We start from the raw sequence: 22,110 nt of genomic DNA on the forward strand, positions 1-22,110 counted from the left end.
CCTGCCTCGTCTGCGGGGCCTTGCCGTCTCACTAATGCGATTACCCTGCCTGCCTTTCAGATCTACGAGAACGCCATGATTGCTGCAGGCCTTGTGGATGACCCCCGATCCATGGTGGGCCGCCTGAACCACTTACTTGTCAAGGCCCTGGAACGCCACTGAGGGCCAGGGATGCCCCGCTCTTGCCTGCAGTGAAAGGGTTCAAGCAGAGGTGACGGAGGAGGCAGCCAGGGACGAAGGACTAGATGCCACCAATGAGAACATCCCCTTTGAGCTTTATTTACTTAAATTAAAGGTATTTCTTAGTATTAAGTTTTTTTGTCCGGACAGAGGAGGTGGGTAGGGGGCTCTGTTTCCACAACCCCCTGCTCACAGTGGAACTGGAAATAGTGACAAAAAGCCCACTTCTGTCCTTGCACAGATTCCAGGTGCTGTGGGGAGAGGGTGCTCACGGGAAACCTTAGGCCCAACGCTTGACTGTGGCGACAAACTGGGGCCAGGGCCCCACTCACATCAGGCTCTCTTTAGTGTCACCTCCACTGGGTAATGGTCACTGATGGCCTGGGCCTGTGGGAAAACACATGGTGAGCACAGGGGTGCCTGTCATGGCATACTCTGTGCACACTGCGTCCTGACCGGACCCCTGCCCTGTGTCTGTCACCTACACCCCCATCCCAGCCCCATCAGAGCTGCAGACACGTACCAGCTGGCTGCTCAGGCCAAATGCAGCTTGGAAGTTAAAGGGGGTGGCCGAGTCCGGGACGATGGCGTGCTGGAGCAGGGTGCCTGCCACCACGATCCTGCGGCACCACACACGAGAGGGTCCCCGTCAGCCTCGAGGCTGGCTGCCCACACACCCTTCGCGCCTCTGTCTGGTCAAGGTCATGACCCAGTGCTGCCGGGCAGCCCCCCAGGCGGCCTTGGCTCCACAAGCTAGGCCGAGGGACCGGGAGCACCTCCCCTGGCACTAGGGCCCCGGACGGGGCCTGACCCAGGTCTTGGGAACCTGGACCGAGCAGTCCAGGCAGCTGGCGAAGGCGGCCTCGTCCCCGCCTACCTGTCGTAAGCGCAGCGCGTAGAGGTGGCTGTGGTGTCTGCGGTGTCGGGGATCAGCCACTGGAAGGCAGGGCTCGTGCGCAGGCGGATGGATGACCACTGGGAGGGGACCACGTAGCTGCAGCCAGCGTTGAAGTCGCCCATGAGCATGACGTCCTACACGGAGACACCGGTCGGTCAGACACCTGGGTGCACGAGCAGTGCCTCCAGGGCCCGGGCTGCAGACTCACCTCCAGGTCCCACTTCTGCCGCACGTCCAGGTAGACGTCGTAGAGAGAGTCCATCTCGGCCACCGCGTCCAGGGGGGCCGCATGCAGGGGAACGATGGCAAACTCTTTGACCTCTGCGGAGATGGCGTTGTGCTAAAGCTCAGGGCCGTCACCAGGGGGTGGAAGTAACTAAGACCGAAGTGCTGGGGGGTCATGTGACACGAGCCTGCCGGGGCCCTGGGAAGAGCTACGCACCAGTGAGTGGGGAGAAGAACCTGACGATGGCGGGCTCGCGGCTGAAGGTGTCGTTCCCGCACGGCTCGCAGCCGTCGTCATACTGGTAGCTGTCCAGCACGGACACCTGGTCGGGTCTGGGGGAGGCCAGGGCATGAGCCCGAGACTGGGGGTGCCGCCACATGCCTGCACCGTCCTGCCTCTGCACACGTTGGGGGAGCCCCAGGGGTGCGGCCCACGGACCTCTAGACCACCCTCGGGCTTCCGTTAGCACCCTCTGGGGGTGGCCCGCATCTCGGCGCCGGGGCTTTACCTGAACACGTAGAGGTAGCGTTCCTTGTAGCTGTTGCGTCCCAGCGGCTCGCTGACCACGTAATGGAAGGCGTTTGGGTCATCCCTGGATTGAGAAGACAAATGTCCCAGGGAGCCCTTCTGCCGCCCATAGCAGGGCTCCTGTCCACAACAGGAAATGGTGCCGTGCCCCGGAGGGGGGTGTCACCATCCTGTGCCTCCCCAGGACCCCGCCGTCATCACCCACTGATTGAGTCTGTCCAGCAGCCTTCCCACGGCTGTCAGGTGGCTGTCTCTGACCTCCTGGATGACAGCAATATCGTAGCGACTCAGGATCTGCAGACAGGGCCACAATGGTGCTCAGCAGGGCAGGCTGGGCAGATGTGGGGGTGGCTGGGCCCTGCTTCCTCCAGGTCCCCGTAGGGCCACAGCCGCTACTCCCCGGGGCACTTTTGTGGCATGGTTTTGGTCTGACACTCCTGCCTGGGACTCTGCTGCCAGACGGGAGCCCTCCTGTCACCGGAGGCTCTCAACACTCCCCATCTGTGGCCACCCTCCAGACTGCCTGCCGGCCCAGTGTTCCCAGGGCCTGTTAACCCACATCCACCCCCAGGACTCCTCAGAGACAAGCCGGCCTGGACCCACCTGCACAATGTAGTTGGAGAGAGTGGTATTGGACATCTTGGTCTCCCCGAAAGTGCGGATGTTGAAGGCTGCTATTTTCAGGGTCAGGGCCACATGCAGTAGGCCAGCCAGGGCGAGCAGCGCCCCCATCAGCCTGGCACCCCTCATCCTGGAGCAGGACGCGTGTTTACTCAAGAATCCGGGGACAGCAGAGACAGACGGTAGCCCGTCCTCCCCCAGGATCTAGCTGCGTGGGGCTGGTGGGGCCCAAGGGTGAGTAAATCCCGTCTTTGTGGGCTGTGCTGAGCAGGCTGGGAGGAGTCTCAGAACCTTCTCATCAGTGTCCAGAGGCAAGACACCTAAGTGTGAGAACCTGAGGTCTCTACCCGCCAGAAGACAAGCGCCTGTCTTGTCAGAAGAGGTGCCAGCCTGAGGTGGCCCCTGGCCCTCTTTTGGTGGGACGCTGGCTCACTGCCCTCCCTGCTCAGGGCACCCACCTAGACAGGACTGGCCAGTCACCCAGAGGGACCCTGAGGGCAACCTCCGGGCCTGGCACCCACTTTCCATGGGCCACATGTCACCCTGCCCTCGGGGCAGTACTCACCTGAAGGTCAACATCTATAAGGACGATGGGGATCCTCTGGTCAGTATCAACTTTGTCCTTTTGCTGCTTTAGGAAAAAAAAATCATTTACAAAGGGAAGTGGATCCAAAAACAGCTGAGAGGCCCATGCAGAGTCGTAGCTCCGAACCCCAACACAGGGAATGCGTGTCCCTCCGGGGGTTTTAAAGGTTTAGGCAGCCGTGACCTTTCCCAGGGCATCACCTGGGGGACACAGAACAATGGTGCTGCCTGTAACGGATGGCTGCCGTGTGTTTACTTCAACAGGCACAGGTTCTCACTGCTGTAACAGGAGCACCTGATAATATTTGCATTTAGTCTTAAAAAGTCTAATGAAAGGGCCAAAGGAGCCCTCGTCCTTCACACATGCCGCTCTCCCAGGTATGGGGAGGGTGCAGGTGTGCGCTGGAGGGCGGCCCAGCTGCGTTCCAGCATGAACACGACCTTGGAGCCACAGGTCAAAGCCAGCCATCCCTTCTGTGGCCCCGCGTCCCGCCCCCTCATTGGTCAGCGGCGCGGCTGCAGGCAGACGGGCTACAGGTTGGGCTCTCCGAGGAGCACACGAGGCCAGAAGGCCATGGGCACCAGGAAGGGGTGATGAAGGCCATCTCAGTCACCAGCAAGGCAACAGGGCAATTATGGTGAAGAGGTGTGTGTTCCAGGGATAGGTGACCCTGGGTGACAGGGACACTGTCAAGCAGCTGAGGCTCCAGGCCTCGTTCCAGTCCCTTTTTGGGAATCCTTAACTCTCCACTTACTCATGTTCTGTGACTCCTGAAACAAGTCACCAAAAAGCTGGTGGCTTAAACTGACAGAGGTTTATTCTCTAATAGTCGTAGAGGCCAGAGATGGAAACCCAAGATGTGGCAGGGGCTGCGCTCCACCGGGGACGCGAGGGGAAGGTCCCCTGCATCCCAGCCCTGAGGGCTCCAGGCCTGCCGTGGCCGAGTGGCCTTATCACCCAGTCTCCGCCTCCGCCCCCACGCGGTTCTCTCTCCTGAGTCCATTTTCTCGGCCCCTCATTCAGGATGGGAGGAATTCAGGGTCCTCCCGGGGAATCAGGATCTTCTCCCCATCTCAAGAGCCTTAACTGGATCACAGCTGCAGAGTCATTTTTGGCCACCGGAGTTCACATTCACAGGTCCCAGGGATTGGGACATGGCGATCTTCTGGGAGCCATTGTTTGCCCCATCTACGGGGGCTCCACCCACTGTGGGGGGTGTGGGCTGTTGTCTCCAAGGACAGCCCTGGGAGTGGGAGTGGGAGGGCCAGGTCCCCTCCTGGGACTGAAGGTTCTCTCAGTAAAGACGGATTGGGGGGGGGGGGGCGGTGCTGGAGGGCAGGGAACAGAGGCAGCCTCCGGGCAGCTGGCAGGGAGGTGCAGATCCGGCACCAGCTCGTCACAGAACAGGAGGTCTCAGAGGGGACGAAAAACCGGTCAGAAGGTAAACCAACAAGACCAGGAGCCCGAAGTAATGAAAACATGCTGACAGGTGGCAGTGCTTGTCGGCACCGTGCCAGTCAGCCCGTGTGTCTCTCGTGCGGTGGAAATCAGGTGGCCTGGTCCTCAAGCGGCCAGGAAGCCCATCACAGCCTTTGCAAAGGTCTGGGTGCTGCTTCTGTCCTCAGTCTCTGAGTTTTTAAGCATCAAAATCCAGACGGCAAGCAGCAGGGGAGACCGTGTGTATTCAGGGCAGGTGGCCGGCCCCCTGCGCCGATGCGCTTCAGCCTTCCTAGACACACCCCGCCTGACCTTTTGAGGGAAGCCTGGGAGCAAAGGCGGAGGGAGGCCACCAGCCCCGCTTTTGCCCAAACGTGGGACGCTGACCACAGGCGGCACAAGAGGTGTGGCTCACACTGCAGGAGCCTGGTCTCTCCGTCTCTCAGCACGCGGGACACAGGCACCTGTCCTACGTCCCGGGAAAACGCTGTCCCTTGTGCCCCGCAGAGCTCCCAGCCGCGGTCAGTCCCCCGCCCCAGTCTGACTGTGGCTCCTACAAAGAGCAGCGTGCACCGCCTCCCACAGAGCTGGGCCTGCAGAAGAGGCAACACGGCCCGAGTAGGAGCCGCGACCAGGAGGCAGCCATCTGGGGCCCACACCAGGCTCTCCCACTGCATCAGCAGCCATTTGGAGCCTGTCTTCATCTCTAAAATAGGAATAAAACTGTCACTGCCTTGCTCTTAGGTTTAAGAACCAACGGATAACATTCCACAGAAATTCACATCTCCTTAAAAATACATCTTCTCCTGAAGAACAGTGACCCTGTCAAATGCTCTATTGCTGTCATTCTTTTCACCTTTAACTCCTGGACTTTTCGGTTTGTATCAGTCAGCTCTTGTTGTGTAACAGGCAACCCCAAAACTCAGTGTACAAGATAAGCATTTTTCCCTCATGCTCATAGGCCTGCAGCCACCCAAGGCAAGCTCTTCTAACATGGGAGGAGGTGGAAACTTCCAGAGGAGCAAACAAATACACAATGCCTCCAGAGGCCCAGGTTCAGAATTTGCATGTTGCCACTTCTGTCCATATCCTCTTGGCCTCAGCAACAGCCAAGCTCAACACTAATAGTGGGGAGTCCACTCCTCCCATGCCCAGCCAGCCCACAGTGGAAACACAGAATGGGTGCCAGGGAAAGGCAGGTGGCCCAGTAATTCTGGCATTTTTTGGTCTTGTCAGCAGGGAAATGAGTGCCGACAGCTGCTCACCTTCTCTGATCAGGTGGAGCTATTTTTACATCAACCCTGAAAAAAACACTACCCTCTTTGGTTAAACTGAAACTGCTCCAGATACAAGAAGGGGAAACAGCACATCACAATGGTTTACTGAAACCAGAGCCAGATCTTGAGCTCCGCTGTGGGCGAAATCAAAGGATAAAGAAAAAAGCACCAAGCCTCTCAACACAAGGCTGGGAACACACACCTGTGCAGGCTGGTGGCCTTCACGTGACGGTAAATGCCCTAAGACCCTGTGACCCATTCCTACAAGCTGTGGGGGCTGGGGTGACTGCCCCCAACATGTAGCCCGGGGAAGAGGAGGTCCCCAGATCCAGAGGGAAGAGGAAAGGACACACAGCGACGGTTCCCAAACCGTGCAGTGAGGTACCTCCGGCCCCACAGTGAACTTCCAGGGCAGTGTCGGATACTTTTAACTTCTGAACAGTGATACTCAACATGGTCAGACACAGTGGTTAAGGCAGCTCACGGTTTCGGCATTTTATCCTGCTACGTTCCTTTCTGTGGCCTCAGGACTCTGCAAAGCTAGGTTTCTGGCAGCTACTGAAAATGTAATTACTGCGTGACAATCACTGTGGAACAGGCACTGAGGATGGCAGCATCCAATCTGATTCCAAGATTTAAAAAGTGCCCAGCATCACAAAAACAGACACAGAGACCAATGGAATTGAAAAGAAACCCCAGAACTAGACCCACAAAAGTAACTCATCTTTGACAAAGCAGGAAAGAACATCCAATGGAAAAAAGGCAGTCTCTTTAACAAATGGTGCTGGGAGAACTGGACAGCGACATGCAGAAGGATGAAACTAGACCACTTTCTTACCCCATTCACAAAAACAAACTCAAAATGGACAAAGGACCTGAATATGAGACAGGAAACCGTCAAAACCCTAGAGGAGAAAGCAGGAAAAAACCTCTGTGACCTTAGCCGCAGCAATTTCTTACTTGACACATCCCCAAAGGCAAGGGAATTAAAAGCAAAAATGAACTATTGGGACCTCATCAAGATAAAAAGCTTCTGCACAGCAAAGGAAACAATCACCCAAACTAAAGGCAACCAACAGAATGGGAAAAGCTTTTGCAAATGACATATCGGACAAAGGGCTAGTATCCAAAATCTATAATGAGCTCACCAAACTCCACACCCAAAAAAACAAATAACCAGTGAAGAAATGGGCAGAAAACATGAATAGACACTTCTCTAAAGAAGATGGCCAAAAGGCACATGAAAAGATGCTCAATGTCGCTCCTCATCAAGGAAACACCAATCAAAACCACACTCAGATACCACCTCACGCCAGTCAGAGTGGCCAAAACGAACAAATCAGGAGACTACAGATGCTGGCGAGGATGTGGAGAAACGGGAACCCTCTTGCACTGTTGGTGGGAATGCAAACTGGTGCAGCCACTCTGGAAAACAGTGTGGAGGTTCCTCAAAAAATTAAAAATAGGCCTACCCTATGACCCAGCAGTAGCACTGTTAGGAATTTACCCAAGGGATACAGGAGTCCCTGATGCATAGGGGCACTTGTACCCCAATGTTTATAGCAGCACTTTCAACAGTAGCCAAATTATGGAAAGAGCCTAAATGTCCATCAACTGATGAATGGATAAAGAAATTGTGGTTTATATACACAATGGAGTACTACGTGAAAGTGAGAAAGAATGAAATACGGCCTTTTGTAGCAACGTGGATGGAACTGGAGAGTGTTATGCTAAGTGCAGTAAGTCATACAGAGAAAGACATATACCATATGTTTTCACTCTTATGTGGATCCTGAGAAACTTAACAGAAGTCCATGGGGGAGGGGAAGAAAAAAAAAAGAGGTTAGAGAGGAAGGAAGCCAAAACATAAGAGACTCTTAGAAACTGAGACCAAACTGAGGGTAGATGGGGGGTGGGAGGGAGGGGAGGGTGGTGATGGGTGTTGGGGAGGGCACCTGTTGGGATGAGCACTGGGTGTTGTATGGAGACCAATTTGACAATAAATTTCATATTAAAAAATAAATAAATAAAATTTAAAAAGTACCCAGCAGGCTCACACATTCCATTCATAAGAAATGTCGGTGACTTAATGAAAACATATTTGTCTTTGGATTTACCTGTACAGATCTTCCTCACTTTACAATAAGGGTTACATCCCGATAAACCCACTGTACAGATGAGGAGTTGCTTTTTTTTTTTTAATGTTTATTTATTTTTGAGAGAAAGACAGAGTGCAAGCCGGGGAGGAACAGAGAGAGAGGGAGACACAGAATCCGAAGCAGGCTCCAGGCTCTGAGCTGTCAGCACAGAGCCCGATGTGGGGCTTGAACCCACAAACCGTAAGATCATAGCCTGAGCCGAATTTGGACACGTAACTGACTGAGCCACCAGACGCCCCAAGGAGTTGCTTCTTATGATGAGCAAAGAACGTGGTTTATGGAGATGGAACTCTGCTCCTGGTGAAAATCTGACGACTGACAGAAGGACAACAAGAGTATTTCATAAACTTAGCTGACAGAACAACAGAGTTTGAGGAGACTCCAATTTTGAAAGAATTTCTACGATGGAACCAATGCTATCAAATAGCGTCACATACTACGGAGAAATCGTTCATGAAGCGAAGAATCCACCAATGGAGCAAACTCAACTGTTTTCTTACTTTAAGGAATTGCCACACTCACCCCACCCTTTGGCAGCCAAGACCCTCGTGTGTCAGCAGCTGCCAGCATCGAGGGAAGACCCTCTACCGACACAAAGATTATGTCCGACTGAAAGGTCAGTGACAGTTACCATTTTTTAGCTGTAACGTAATTTTGGTAGGCAGGCTTCACACCCAGTGCGGAGCCCAACGCCGGGCTTGAACTCAACAACCCTGAGATCAAGACTTGAGCCAAGATCGTGAGTAGAACACTTAGCTGACTGAGCCACCCAGGCGCCCCAGCAATAATTTTTTTTTTTAATATTTTTGAGAGAGAGACAGAGAAATTGCAAGTAGGGGAGGGGCAGAGAGAAAGAGAGAATCCCAAGCAGACTCCACACCGTCAGCACAGAGCCCGACACGGGGCTTGAACTCACAAACTATGAGACCACGACCTGAGCCGAAGTCAAGGAGTGGACACTTAACCGACTGAGCCACCCAGGTGCACCAGGAAGAAGGATTTCAAACTATCATAAACCGTGGGATGGCAGATGATGGTTAGTCGTCAAGGCCTTCAGAGGAACGGCGGTTTTCCACCTGTTCAGAAACACGCCTGACTCCCTCCTCTGAGATGGGGCTTTGTCTTATATCCCAGCTGCGGCCGGGACATGTCCACTGACACCCTGTGGGCCCTGCAAACTTGCTATGGTACAGGCAGACCACAGACCGCGTCCCTGGATGCCCCCAGCCCCGGCTGCGCCTCCATGTAGATGCTGGGCCCCTGCTTTTCCCTCCCCTCTGGCTCTGCAGCCACCACTCCAGGCTCCCCGAGCACGTGCAAAGCCTGCCAGTGGGATCCCTGATTCCAGAAATCCACCCCGTGACCGCGTCTCCGCACAGCACTCGGCACATCTTGTGAACGTGTAATCAGACCGTGTTATTCCTCCGCTTGAAATCTGTCATCAGTTTCTCACTGTCCTTAAGGTGAAAGCTGACGCCTACCAAGACTTGTACGATTCTAGCCCAGGGCCTCTGCTCTGCCTGCAGAGCTGGGCCACCTTGTCGTTCTGACTTCAGCTCAAACATCACCTCTTGAGGGAGGCTATCCTCTCCCCAGAAATCCTTAGCACCAACACGGTCCCAGTATCTTCTCTTTCATGACACCTTTTTCATGACTGTTTTTCACGACTTGTTGTTATCACTTGTTTTTTGTTTGTTTGTTTGTTTCTAACGTGTTTGCTCTTGTTTATGCTCGTTTAAGGCCAGCCTCTGGTCTGGAACACAAACCCCAGACAAAAATGAGAGTAGACGCCTCATCAAACCCGTCCCACAAACTGCCCTGTGCCTAAACCAGCGTCTGGAACACAAAAGGGGCTCTACCAACAAATGCTTCACGCAGTGGGGCTGGGAGCTCCCCACCTCCCTCATCACCCTCCCAGCTGAGTAAGACAATGTCCCTCCCTCATGGACCCTCCACAAAGAACCCAGCATGGTCTCCTGTCTTGAAGCACAAGGTACATGGAGGGGCATCCAAGTGGCCTCTGGGCACTTGGTCTGAGCTGACCAGAAGCTTCTGGAGGCCATGGCTGTTGTGGGCATGTGGGCATACCTCCCCTTAGCTAGACTCAACGTCTACTCTTCTCGCCTTGGAACACGTGCTCACTGCCCCACAAAGTGAGCGTTTTAGAAGGGGCTTCCACCCCTCCCTTCAGATAAAGGGCTGGTGTCTTTGCCATGACACTGCTTTAATCCATGTCAAACGACCTGTGTAGGTCAGCAGCAGGTCTCAGCTCAGCACGCTGGCCTTGGCCCATGACCCTGTCTTACCTCACCATTCCTCCTGAATTTATTTGTTCATTACAAAGAAGCCATTAACCCAGGGTGGAAAACTCAAAACAACATCCATCTAAACTGCCACAATTCAAAACAGCATCAGTCACGCTCAGCTGTGGCCCGGTCCCTGCGTCCTCACCCCTGGCCATGCCCACGACATGCCCATCACATGAGCAGAACAGGCGGCACCCAAGTTCCATGACGTGAGGCCGTAACAGTGTACATGTGCCCCCCTGGGAGATCAGACAAGCCTCAGTTTCCCCAGTGCCCCCAGTCCTCAATGATTTTCTGCACACCACATTCAGGAGAGAAGCAAACAAACAGATGACTTTACTAAAAGGCAGTTTCTAAGGCGCACGTTGGAGACATTAGCATACCTTTAGCCCAAGCCCATAAATACACGCTCCTGTTCTTGATGATGAATCTGAGGCCCCTAAAGATTTCACTAGCCTCACAGCTCTACTGATTAGACTCAACATGCTAGCAGTATTTCCAACAAAGCTGCATGGAAGTATGTTCCCCAAATTCCAAAGACCCCTCAATTTCTCCAAGCACCAAGAACCTTCTTCGGCAGGACCGCTCACCTCGCTCAAGGCTAGGGGTCTACAGAAGAGACCAACAGGGCCCTGAGGAACTAGGAAGGAAGCTCACCGGACTATGTGAGCTGGCCGCGGGGATGTTTGCACGGGTATTTTCTACTGATCTATCTTCCAGCTCACTACTGGTTTCTTCACCCGTCTCTAATCTGCCGTTAAATCCGCTTACTGAATTTTAAATTCTCATTATCATACTTTCCCGTTTTTGATTTTTGATTTAATTTTTTATGAATTCTCATTCTGTGATACTCTGCATCTTATCTATTTTCTTTAATATGTTAATCAGTTAAGGTCTGTGTCTGATAACTCCAGTATCTTAATCTCTGGGGGGTCTGTCACCGGCCCACTGGTCCTGTTTTTCAGTGTACGTGGTAACCAGACTCGAACTCTCTCGGCATCAGGCACGGTGTATGACAGAACGACAGAGGGTCAGCCAGGACAGTCAAGGAATCAAGCAAGTGATGCTTAGCTCATCCACGGTCCTTATAAAGTCCCACTGACTTGTGGATTTCCCCCACACCCAGGGTGCCCCCCAAAAGGGTCCCAGCCAAGAGCCTGGTGTTACTCATGTCGTTTCTCCTTGAGAGGCTCTGAACTCTGCCCTAATACCACGAAACTGCCAACAATCCCGCTCTGCTTTCCAGCCACTTTCTGCTTCCCTTGCTTGAGTTATGCCTCAATAGGGAACCACTGCTGAGCATCAACCTCGCGTCTCTGGCCTCCTTCCTCTCGGGGCTCTGCTGCCTTAGCAGGCCCAGAGCCCCAGGTCAGTCTCTCCAGCCACATGAGAGTATACGGGGCTCTCGGGGCTTCTCCCAGCAGCTCCCCCTGCCCAGCCCCAAGGAGAAAGTCCAGTGCAAGAAGTAGGCTCACCTCCCCGAACTCCTCTGAGTCGTGGCTGCCAAGGAAGCTCTTCAGCTCCTGAAGCAGCTCCTCTCAGAATTATAGCCAGTTCCTGAGTCCTTAGCAGGCACTGGTCAGCTGTGAACTACTCGATGGCCAGAAGCAGTCTATTTTCGCTACCTGGAATGAGTCATCGGAATGGAGAGTAGTGTGAGGACAGGATGTGGGTTGATAACCAGGCAAGCTGGTCTGGCCAGCACAGGCAGTATGGACATCTCTGAGCCATACGTGTCCCTGTGCAGAAGTATGCCAACCAGTGAGAGACAAACACAGGCCATTCCCCTCTCCCCGAGCAAGAGTCACTGGGGCTGAAACCTCTGTATCCTTATCTGAACCCTTACCAGCCCAGTCCTACAGTGAAGATGGCAGCAGGACATGGCAATTCTACATTCTAGAAGCTCATTCTGTAGCTTCTCAGAGAACAAGAGTGTGTATCCTCAGCTAAGGTCTACCACCTCACTCAGAGAAGGAGCAATGAGGCCTGCCGACTGCCAGCTCCAGGCCTGCCTCCTCCCTGGGGACTCTGCCCTCTTGGCCGGATGGGCAGTGCTGGTTTCTGAGAAGACGTACAACTTATCTGCCGTGCCTCCTGCCTAGGGCTGGCCGTGGGGCTTATCTACTAACATTATAGTTTGTCACATGTTGACAGTTTCAACTTTCCCAAATGGGCTCCTGCCTCAGGGCCTTTGCACAGTCCCTCCACCTGAGCATTCTGCCTCCAGATGGCCAAAGAGCTCACCCCTCTCTTCATTCAAGCCTCTGCCCAGATATCACCTTACCTAGTACCCTATTTAAGTCAACATGTTTTGTCCCTCTACGCTGCTTATTTTTCTCTTACCACCCATCACATCCAATGTACTGTCCGTCTCCCAAGATGTGGTCCCCCGAGAGCTGGGGCTTATGTAGCAGCATCAGGTAAACAAGGCCTGACCTGCGGAAGGTTCTCTCTCACCAACTACTTGCTAAATGAAAAGATGAACGTCAGAGGGGCCTTCGTGACAGAACAATGATGTTAGATGCTCCCACCCTCTCCGGCTGCTCTGGCTGTCCCCAGCCGAGCGTGAGCATCTCAAAAGGGGCCTGACCTGGTCCTCTCTGACGCATGAGTAAAGGGACAGGCTTCTGCCACTAGGCCGGGGTCCTCGGCCTACACATCCCAAACCCTTATGGGATGGAGACATTTAATCAAGGGCGTTAAGGGGGCACCAAAGTTACAGCTCCTAATGGGAGGGCAGGGAGGCTCCTGTGGGCTTGGGAGCCATCAGTATTACCTCAAGTATTACACTTGGGTAAAGCACGGCCAGAACCAATCCAGCCTGTCACAGAAGTCCCAGGCAAAGGCTCAGGACTCTCAGACAGCAGACCAGAGAGTAGCTGGTGTGGGCCTGTCTCCATGGAGAGGAGGGGGCTGCCTGTGCCTGAGCCCAGCAGGACCCTCACAAGAACCAGGGGGCCCCACAACACAGCGCAGGGCTCACCACAGACCCTCAGGTCTGAGTCCGAAGTAACAGTGTGTCTTTTCTAACTCTGCCCAATCCTTCCCGGATGGGCCAGTTGAGAGGGCTGACCCCATGTCTTTCCTGTCTGTGTCCACTAGTCCCCAGCCTCTGTCCACCTTCCATTCTCTGAACATCTCTGGACCTTAGACGGTAGGACATTCAGGCAGTGTGGCTCTGCCAGTGTGAAGGAGACCACCATCCCCGAGCTCCCCTTGGCGTTTCCCATCCCCCAGGAAGCTTCGATCCGGAATGTTCCCATATGTGAACCCTTCCCTTAGGGGTAGGGACGCATACAGCGAGAGCCCATGGGTTTAGTCAGGTGAGAAAGGCTCCCATTAAACCACCCACCCTTTAGCGCCTCAGCCCTCGCCCTTAACTGGCCACCAGGACAGACGCCTCCTCAGACCTGCCAAGAGTGAAGGATGATGCACTCATCCTGCCCCAGACCCCCACGAGCATGGGGCTCCCCAGGGGACCTGCCTGTCCTGGACCCTGAATGTGGGGGCCCTACAGGACTCAGGGTGCTGCCACCACTCTTCCCAGAGGTCCCGGCACCACCCCAGAGCAGAGCCTGAGGCCAGGAGAGTCCTGGCTGTGGGAACAGGAAGGCGCCTCTAGGAGGAGAACAGAGACCTCTGCCTCCTCAGGAAGTGCAGGCTCTGGGCTCTGGGGAGCAACACTGGTTCTCACCCCACGTCTACACCCGTTCAGAAAACACGTCCACTCACCTTGCAAGGTTGGCCTTCCAGACTCCCCCTCTTGCTGCCCACAAGGAAGCACAGCTGGCCGTCAGGATCAGTGCCCCGCCTCCCAGGGCAAGTGTACCAGGGCAGTACAGCCCCGCCGGCCATCTCCACCCAGCTGCAGCTGTGGCCAGCACCTCAGGCAGAAGTAGAGGTGGCCCCAAGAGACCAGGGAGGAGTCCAGGCCAAGGCGAGAGTGCCCGGAGGTAGGTGGCCTGTCCGGTCCGGCTCCCCGTCGCCCGCACACTGCTGGAGTCATGGTAGGCCACAGACGCAGGGTGGGGACCCTGCAGGTCCGAGTACATGGGTGTTCAGCTCCCGTCTTTGCTCAAGCTCCTGTCAGGAGGCGTTGATCCTCGCAGGCGCGTCAGCCCAGCAAGGACACAAGCAGAGAGGCCGGTAAACGTGAGCTCGATGTGGGGCCGACCCCGGGCTGCCACATCGCTGTCTTCCAATCTGCACCATCTTCCCGGTTCCCATTCGCAGTGTGACTGGTTAACAGAGGAAACAAGGGAGTGTTAACCACAGTCGGCTTAGCCGGAAGGCCCCACCTGTTCTGAACCTCATAAAGCTACTGACAGGCTGTTTCATTTGTTTGGTGATAAGCTCATTCAACACAGAGTAACAGGGACCCTTAAACAACAGGAAAACTGGACAAGAGACGATGTGATGGTTTCCAGTCACTAGACAACGGTGATCCCAGCGAGAAGGGAAACCACCAGCCTGAGCCCTGCGACCGCACCAGCCACAGCCATCGTGGTTTCCAGGCCCTGGTGCAGGGAGGGAAGCGGAGACACAGCCAGGCGTCTCCCTCAGTGGAAGAGACAGAGTTGAGAGGTCAGGGAGGCAGCAAGACTGTGCGGGGTGAGTGGTGGGAAGGAAGGCTGCATGTTGGACGGTGCTCCAGGATATGAGGAGGGTCCCCTTGAGTCTTCGGCAGAGGACAAACCTGCACCCGTGGGAGACAAACTATGCCCAGAGGCCACGGCAAGACTCCCTGGAAAGGAGTGGATGCAACAACCCCCAGGGCTCACACCGGGATGAGACTACTTGGTGTTTCCACAAGCCACGGGAGAAAGGCCTCCTAATCCACAGGGTGCTGGGGGACTCCTCCGAAGGGTGTCACCCCTGATGGGGCTAAATTAACTGCAGCCAAGGGCAGCTCTGACACTACTCAGAAAAAGAGCAAAAGGAGAAACAATAGCTAAAGAGATAAAGCAAAAATTCCTAAATATGATCAAGACTATCAACTGACAGATCCAAGAAGCTCGGTAAAACCCACGGGGGAATAAATTTCAAGAGACCACCACCAAGGGACATCATAATCAAACTGGTGAAAACCAGTGTTAAAGAAAAAAAAAAAGCCCTTAAAGAAGCCAGGTTTTTAAAAAAGCACATTAGGTGTGGACCCGGCCTCGGTCCCACTGCCAGCGTTGCAGACCATCACTGCCGCCACCAAATGTCTACAGTTGCAGGGTCAACTGCTGCCTCCAGCCGTAACCGGAGACCTGGGCAGACACACAGCCGGGTAGAGGAGAGTCGATGTGGATAAGGGGCTGGAAAGAGATCAGAAACTCTCAGAACCAGAGGATCGAGGAGACGCACTGCAGGCGGGAGCGTCCCGATTTGAAACAAATGCTGCCGAGCTGAAGAGACAATATTGGTGGAAGAATCAAAAGACACGGGCGAAAGACACTGTCCTTGTGGCCGCCACCATCATCGCCATCGTCTTGTGGAACGTTTCCCTGAGAAGGACCAGTGAAACTCCAGCCTGCTGTTCCAGAACCCCTTCAAACTATCTTAGAACCTGTTACACTCTCGAGCTCACTTACTGTTGTATCTAAAGTGATTATTTTGTTACTGTAAAGTTTCATTTCTAGGAAACATGCCTTTGTTGTCATAAGTACTCCAAACTTAAAGTGCGGCCACCGGCCCACACTCGGCCCCGCGCCTCCACTGACTGCCATGTGGCTGAGGAAGGGGACTTCTTAAGTTCCGGAAGTCATAACCCAGAAATCACGTTGTCCTATTAACTGCCATTAATTCCAGTTAAGGAAATCTGCTCCCAGTTAGCTCTCTCCCTGTCATATGACATCTTCAGAACCACCTTTTTTTTTTTTTTTTAATTTTTTTTTTCAACATTTATTTATTTTTGGGACAGAGAGAGACAGAGCATGAATGGGGGAGGGGCAGAGAGAGAGGGAGACACAAAATCAGAAACAGGCTCCAGGCTCTGAGCCATCAGCCCAGAGCCTGACGCGGGGCTCGAACTCACAGACCGCGAGATCGTGACCTGGCTGAAGTCGGACGCTTAACCGACTGCGCCACCCAGGCGCCCCCAGAACCACCTTTTAAACTTCTAGGTAATCAGATTTCCAATTTGTGCCTTCCAGAAAGAACACTACTGCCTGACATAAATCTGTACCGATAACAGGTTGTGCCTTATTTTGTTATTTTTCTGATTCCCAGTAAGAGAACTTTCTACTATTTGTAAGTACTACTGATTCCTGTGCTATATATTTTTTTAAATGTTTATTTATTTATTTTGAGAGAGAAAGTGTGTGAGCAGGTGAGAGACAGAGAATCCCAAGCAGGCTCCATACTGTCAGCACGGAGTCCGATGTGGGGCTCGATCCCACCAAATGCAAGATCACGACCTGAGCTGAGATCAAGAGTCAGATGCTCAACCGACTGAGCCACCCAGATATTCTGTAATATCTGTTTCTCTGCCATGACTGAAACGGCATTGTGTTGAAGACACGCCCTGCATGGCACCCCGCTGTGAGAAGGAAGGGGGGCAGGGCGGCTGTGAGGCAGCGAGGTGAGCCTCAGGACATTAGCCCACCCTGCAGCTCAGGGTCTAGGGCTGGGTCTGACTCTCAAACCTTGGTGCCCCCTCCTTGCCTGATGCCCAGTCAGTCCCATGTGACCTCCTGGCTCCTGCATCAACCCAAGGGCACCTCGCTTGTATCTGTGCATTCTCCTGGGAACTTGCCTGCTATAGTGAACTGAATAAACTGCTCATAAACCTTAAAAAAAAAAGCACATTATGTGTAGATAAAGATAGAAACGACAAGCAACTTCTGCTGTAAGTCAGAGGATAATGGAATGACATCTTTAAAACACTCAAAGGGGGTAAAGAGGTCAACTGGAATTCTTTTTATTTATCAAAAATCTTTTAAAAATGAAGGCAAGGAACTTTCACTTTCCAGTCTGGCATGTACGGAGCTTGGGGGCTGTCACCGCCATCCCTACGATAAGAAAACAGCTAAACAAACTGAAAAATAACTCTTTTTAGAGCCATCAGAGAACTGAAGTCACAGGATCCAACACGGTCCAAGCACTGAGAATAAGAAGGGAAGGGCCCATTCTTAGGGGGACCCTCATACTTTTATGAGTTTTACCTCCAGAAGTCCTGCCAGGTTCTCACAATGAAGGTCAGAGAACAAAACTGAGGCTTCATGCTCGGGGAGGGTAAAGGAGCCATTTTGAGATAGGCCCAGAGCATCCTGTTCTTAACAAGGCCTGTCCCCAAGGGAAATGGTTTTACCAGAGCCTAGAGTAGACTTCACCAGAGCCTGTCCGACTTTGGGGAAGGAAGATGGCCAACCCCAGACCTCTGCCACCTTCTTGTTTCACTTAAGAGGGGGGCAAAACCCAAAACCAAATAGCACTTGTAAAGGCCACGGGCTCACGAAAAGACTGAGACCTAATCACAGAACTAGAGATCACTTCTGCCAACATCACAGGGCTCGCATACAATAACGGGCAGACAACTAAAAAGCTGCACTTCTCAGACCTTACTTCAGAAATCGCTAGGGAAACTCAAAGACCACAGAGGGGACAAAACCAAGGACATCAGAGGAAATTTTAGCTCTGACATGCTGGAGCAAACAGTAAACACAACCAAACTCCCAGCCAGGTAAACACACAAACTCACACTCAGGCATACTCATCTTGGTCCCTTTACCCAATGCAGCATGTCTGGCTTTCAAAAAATTCCAAAGCATATTAACATAAGAAACACAAGACTTTGAGGAGACAGAGCAAGCAGAGAATCAGACTGGTCTGGCAGAAATGTTGGAATTATCAGATATGAAATTTAAAGCAACTCTGATTAAGATGCTAGAGCTCTAATGGAGAAAGTGGACCCCACGCAAACTAAGCAGAGAGAGAGACTCTAAGGAAGAATCAAAAGGAAACGCTAGCAACCAATAAAAATCTTAATAAAGAACGCTTTTGATGGGCTCATCAACACACTAGGCCCAGCCAAGAAAAGAACCGATGAGTTTGAGGAAATGCCAGTGCAACTTTCAAGACTGAAATGCAAACAGAAAAAAGAATGAAAAGGACAGAACAGAAAACCCAAGAGCTGTGGGACATTTACAGAACGTGTATCTATCTGCATTGGAAAAAGAAGAAAAAGAGAAAGGAACAAGACAAATATGTGACCCAACAATGACTGAGACTTTTCCAAAATTAATAGTAGACCCAGGAAGCTCCCAGAACATCAAATATAGGGGCACCTGGGTGGCTTAGTCGGGTAAGCGCCCGACTTCGGCCCAGGTCATGATCTTGTGGTTTGTGGATTTGAGCCCTGTGTCAGGCTCTGTGCTGACAGCTCAGAGCCTGGAGCCTGCTTCGGATTCTGTATCTCCCTCTCTCTCTCTCTCTGCCCCTCCCCTGCTCATGCTCAGTCTCTCTCTCAAAAAATAAATAATAAAACATTAAAAAAAAATTTTTTTTAATTTTTAATGTTGTTAGGACACCAAATATATATTTAAAAATTATAAATATAAAAAATCTGTACCTACGAATATCATACTTGAACTACAGAAAATCAAAGACAATCATAAAAGAAGGCAGTGGTGGAGAAACCTTACTGACAGAGAAGCAAGAATAAGAAGCACATTGGCCTTTCTCATCAGAAACCATTTAAGAATGGAGGAAATACTTACGGTGTTGAAAGAAAAAATATATATATAAAGAGAAATTCTTCAAGACTTTATCAGATGAACAAAAATTAAGGGAATATACAAAATTTTTTTTTTAATTTTTAAAAATTAAGGGTATTTGTTACAGGGTAGACTTATAGCTACCAAAAAATGTTAAAAGAAATTCTTCAGAAAGAAGAAAACAGACAAAGGTCAGAAACACAGACCTACACAAAGAAGAGTGTTAAAGAAGAAATAAATGGTGGTAAAATATTTTATTTTTCTTATTCTAAACTGACCTAATGCATAACAGTTTGTTCAAAATAATATCAACAATGTATGCAGTAATTTTAGCTTCTGTGCAAGTCAAGTGAATGAGAATGTCATAAGGGGCAGGAGGAAGGAGTTGGGAATCTTCTGTTATAAGGTACCTGCACTACCCATAAAGTGGTATAGCACTATTTGTAAGTGGATTTGAAAGTGAACTTGGACTAGCTGCAGATACATACTGTCAATTCAAGGGCAAACACTTAAAAAGAGGTTTGGCTGTTTTTGTTTTTGTTTTTGTTTTAAGTATGATATGCTAAGAGAGTGGGAAAATGTAGTCTTTAAGATGTTCAATTAAAGCCAGAGAAAGCAGAAAAAGAGTGGAAGACAAAACTGAAACCAAAGGCCACAAATAAAAAACAATAAAAGTTATAGCAGTTATTAATCCAATCCAACTGTATCAATAATCACTTTAAATGTCAACGGTCTAAACATCGTACTTAAGAGGCAGAGATTGTCAGGGGCACCTGGCTGATTTAGTTCAAAGAGCATGTACCTCTTCATCTCAGGGTCATGAGTTTGAACCCCACGTTGGGTGCAGAAATTACTTACTTACTTACGTACACACATACATGCATAAGTAAATAAATAAATAACTTTAAAAAAAAAGACAGAAATGGTCAGAGCGAATCAAAAAACAATAGCCAACTATGAGAGGTCTTCAAGAAACCCACTTTAAATATAGAGATACACACAGACTAAAAGTAAAATGACAAATACATACCATGTTAACACTAATCAAAATAAAGCTGGAGTAGTTATATTAATTTCAGACAGAACAGACTTCGGAGCAATAAAAATTATCAGAGACAGAGAGGAGAATTACATAATGATAAAGAGATCAATCCTTCAAGAAGACATAATAATCCTTAATGTGTATGCATCTAACAACAGAGCTTCAAAATATGAGGGGAAAAACTGACAGAACTTCAAGAAGAAACAGATGAATCCACTAGAGCAGACCTCAACACCTATCAGAAATGGATAGATCCAACAGGCAGAAAACCAGTGACAACATAAGCTGAACTCAACAACATCATCACTCAACTGGATACAACAGACATGTATAGACTACTTTATCAAACAACTGAATGTGCATTCTTCTCAAGCTTACACAGAACATTCCCCAACATAGACCACATTTGGGCCACAAAACACATCTTAAGAAACTTAAAAGAATAAAAATCGTGGGGGCGCCATGGTGGCTCAGCAGGTTAAAGAGCCCCATTCTTGATTTCAGGTCAGATCATGATCTCATGGTTCATGGGTTCAAGCTCCACATCAGGCTCTGCACTACGAGTGTGGCACTTGCTTAGAATTCTCTCTCTCTCCCTCTCTCTGCCCCTCTTGCATTCTATCTCAAAATAAACAAATAAATAAAATTTAAAAAAAGAATAAAAATAATGAGGGGCAGATAAGGCACACCTGGGTGGTTCAGTCAGTTAAGCGTCTGACTCTTGATTTTTGGCTCCGGTCATGATCTCACGGCTCATGAGTTCAAGCCCCATGTTGGGCTCTGTGAGGTCAGTTTGGACCCTGCTTGGGATCCTGTCTCTCCCTCTCTCTCTGCCCTTCCCTTTCTCTCTCTCCCTCTCTCTCAAAAAAAAAAAAACAATATATATATATATATATATATATATATATATATATATATATATACACACACATATATATGCATATATATATGTGCATATATATATATGTGTGTGTGTGTAAGAAAAAAAGAATAAGAATCATGCAATGTGTGCTCTCAATTCACAAGAGAATTCAACTTGAAATCACTAACAGAAAAATAGCTAGAAAATCCTCAAATACTTGGATGTTAAACAACACACTTCCAAATAACACATAGAACAAAGAAGAAATTTCAAGACAAATTAAGAAATATTTTGAAAGCCAGTAAGTATAAAATACCTTGGAAAAGGGAAAAAAAAGAAATATTTTGAATTAAATGAAAATTAAAATACAATTGATCACAATTTGCGAGATGCAGTTAAAGCAGTGCTTAGAGGGAAACTTACTGTATTGACTTCATGTATTCAAAAACGTCTACAGTCAGTAATCTAGGCTTCCAGTTTAAGAAAAGAAGAGCAAATTAATTCCAAAGCAAGCAGAAGAAAAATAATAAAAATTAGAGCAGAAATCAATGAAACTGAAAATAAGAAATCAATAGAGAAATCCAAGAATCCAAAACTTGCTTCTATGAAAAGATGAAAAGAATTATAAACCTCAAGCCAGGCTAACTAAGGAAACCAGAAGATGCATATTACTAATAGGCAAAATGAAAGAGGAAACACGGCTACAGACACCATGAACATCAAAAAGATAATAAAAAAATGGGGCTCCTGGGTGGCTCAGTCGGCTAAGCATCCGACTTTGGCTCAGGTCATGATCTCACCGTTTGTGAGTTCAAGCCCCACATCGCGCTCTATGCTGACAGCTCAAAGCCTGGAGCCTGTTTCAGATTCTTTGTCTCCCTCTCTCTCTGCCCCTCCCTTGCTCATGTTCTCTCTCAAAAAAAAAAAAAACATTAAAAAATTTTTAAAAAGATAATAAAAAATATTATAAATAACTCTATGCCCACAAATTTGGTAACTTAGAGGAAATTAACCAATTTCTTGAAAGCACAATCTGCCAAAACTCACACAAGCAGAAACAGAGAACCTGAGTAGGCCTCTAATAAAGAAATTCTATCAACAACAACTTTCCAAAACAAAATTATCAGGCCCATTTCGGGTCAGTGGTGAATTCTACCAGACATTTAAGAAATTTTATCAGTTCTCTACAGTCTCTTTCAGATGATAGGAGCAGAGGGAATGCTTCCTAAGTAATTCTCTGAGGTCAGTATTATGTTAATGCCAAAACCAGAGAAAGTCTTTACAAG

The 22,110-nt window shown here is 50.1% G+C and overlaps 2 protein-coding genes across 5 annotated transcripts in view; one reads left to right on the forward strand and one right to left on the reverse strand.

Moving 5' to 3' along the window:
* Nucleotides 1-305, forward strand: part of TRAP1 (TNF receptor associated protein 1) — a 48,717-nt gene extending 48,412 nt beyond the window's left edge. For both annotated transcript variants that reach the window (XM_023246827.2, XM_019821039.2), the window contains one exon: nucleotides 61-305. In XM_023246827.2, coding sequence (XP_023102595.2) covers nucleotides 61-162 — 102 coding nt within the window. In that variant the 3' untranslated portion in view covers nucleotides 163-305. The remainder of the gene's footprint in view (nucleotides 1-60) is intronic.
* DNASE1 (deoxyribonuclease 1) lies at nucleotides 256-11,843 on the reverse strand. 3 transcript variants are annotated; one of them, XM_045048119.1, is made up of 10 exons: nucleotides 11,694-11,843; nucleotides 3,019-3,081; nucleotides 2,436-2,583; nucleotides 2,038-2,126; nucleotides 1,813-1,896; nucleotides 1,521-1,636; nucleotides 1,287-1,399; nucleotides 1,058-1,212; nucleotides 704-800; nucleotides 256-567 (listed from the first exon to the last, which is right to left on the reverse strand). In XM_045048119.1, the coding sequence occupies exons 2-10, from the start codon at nucleotides 3,030-3,032 to the stop codon at nucleotides 514-516; spliced, it is 870 nt and encodes a 289-aa protein (XP_044904054.1). In that variant the 5' UTR covers nucleotides 3,033-3,081; nucleotides 11,694-11,843; the 3' UTR covers nucleotides 256-513. The 3 variants fall into 3 exon arrangements, with proteins under 3 accessions (XP_044904054.1, XP_044904055.1, XP_019676599.1); XM_045048120.1 differs by having other exon boundaries at nucleotides 3,019-3,084; XM_019821040.3 differs by lacking the exon at nucleotides 11,694-11,843 and having other exon boundaries at nucleotides 3,019-3,198.
* Nucleotides 11,844-22,110: the final 10,267 nt, after the last annotated feature.

This window comes from Felis catus, chromosome E3 (genome assembly GCF_018350175.1).
Source record: "Felis catus isolate Fca126 chromosome E3, F.catus_Fca126_mat1.0, whole genome shotgun sequence".
Classification (NCBI taxonomy): Eukaryota; Metazoa; Chordata; class Mammalia; order Carnivora; family Felidae; genus Felis; species Felis catus.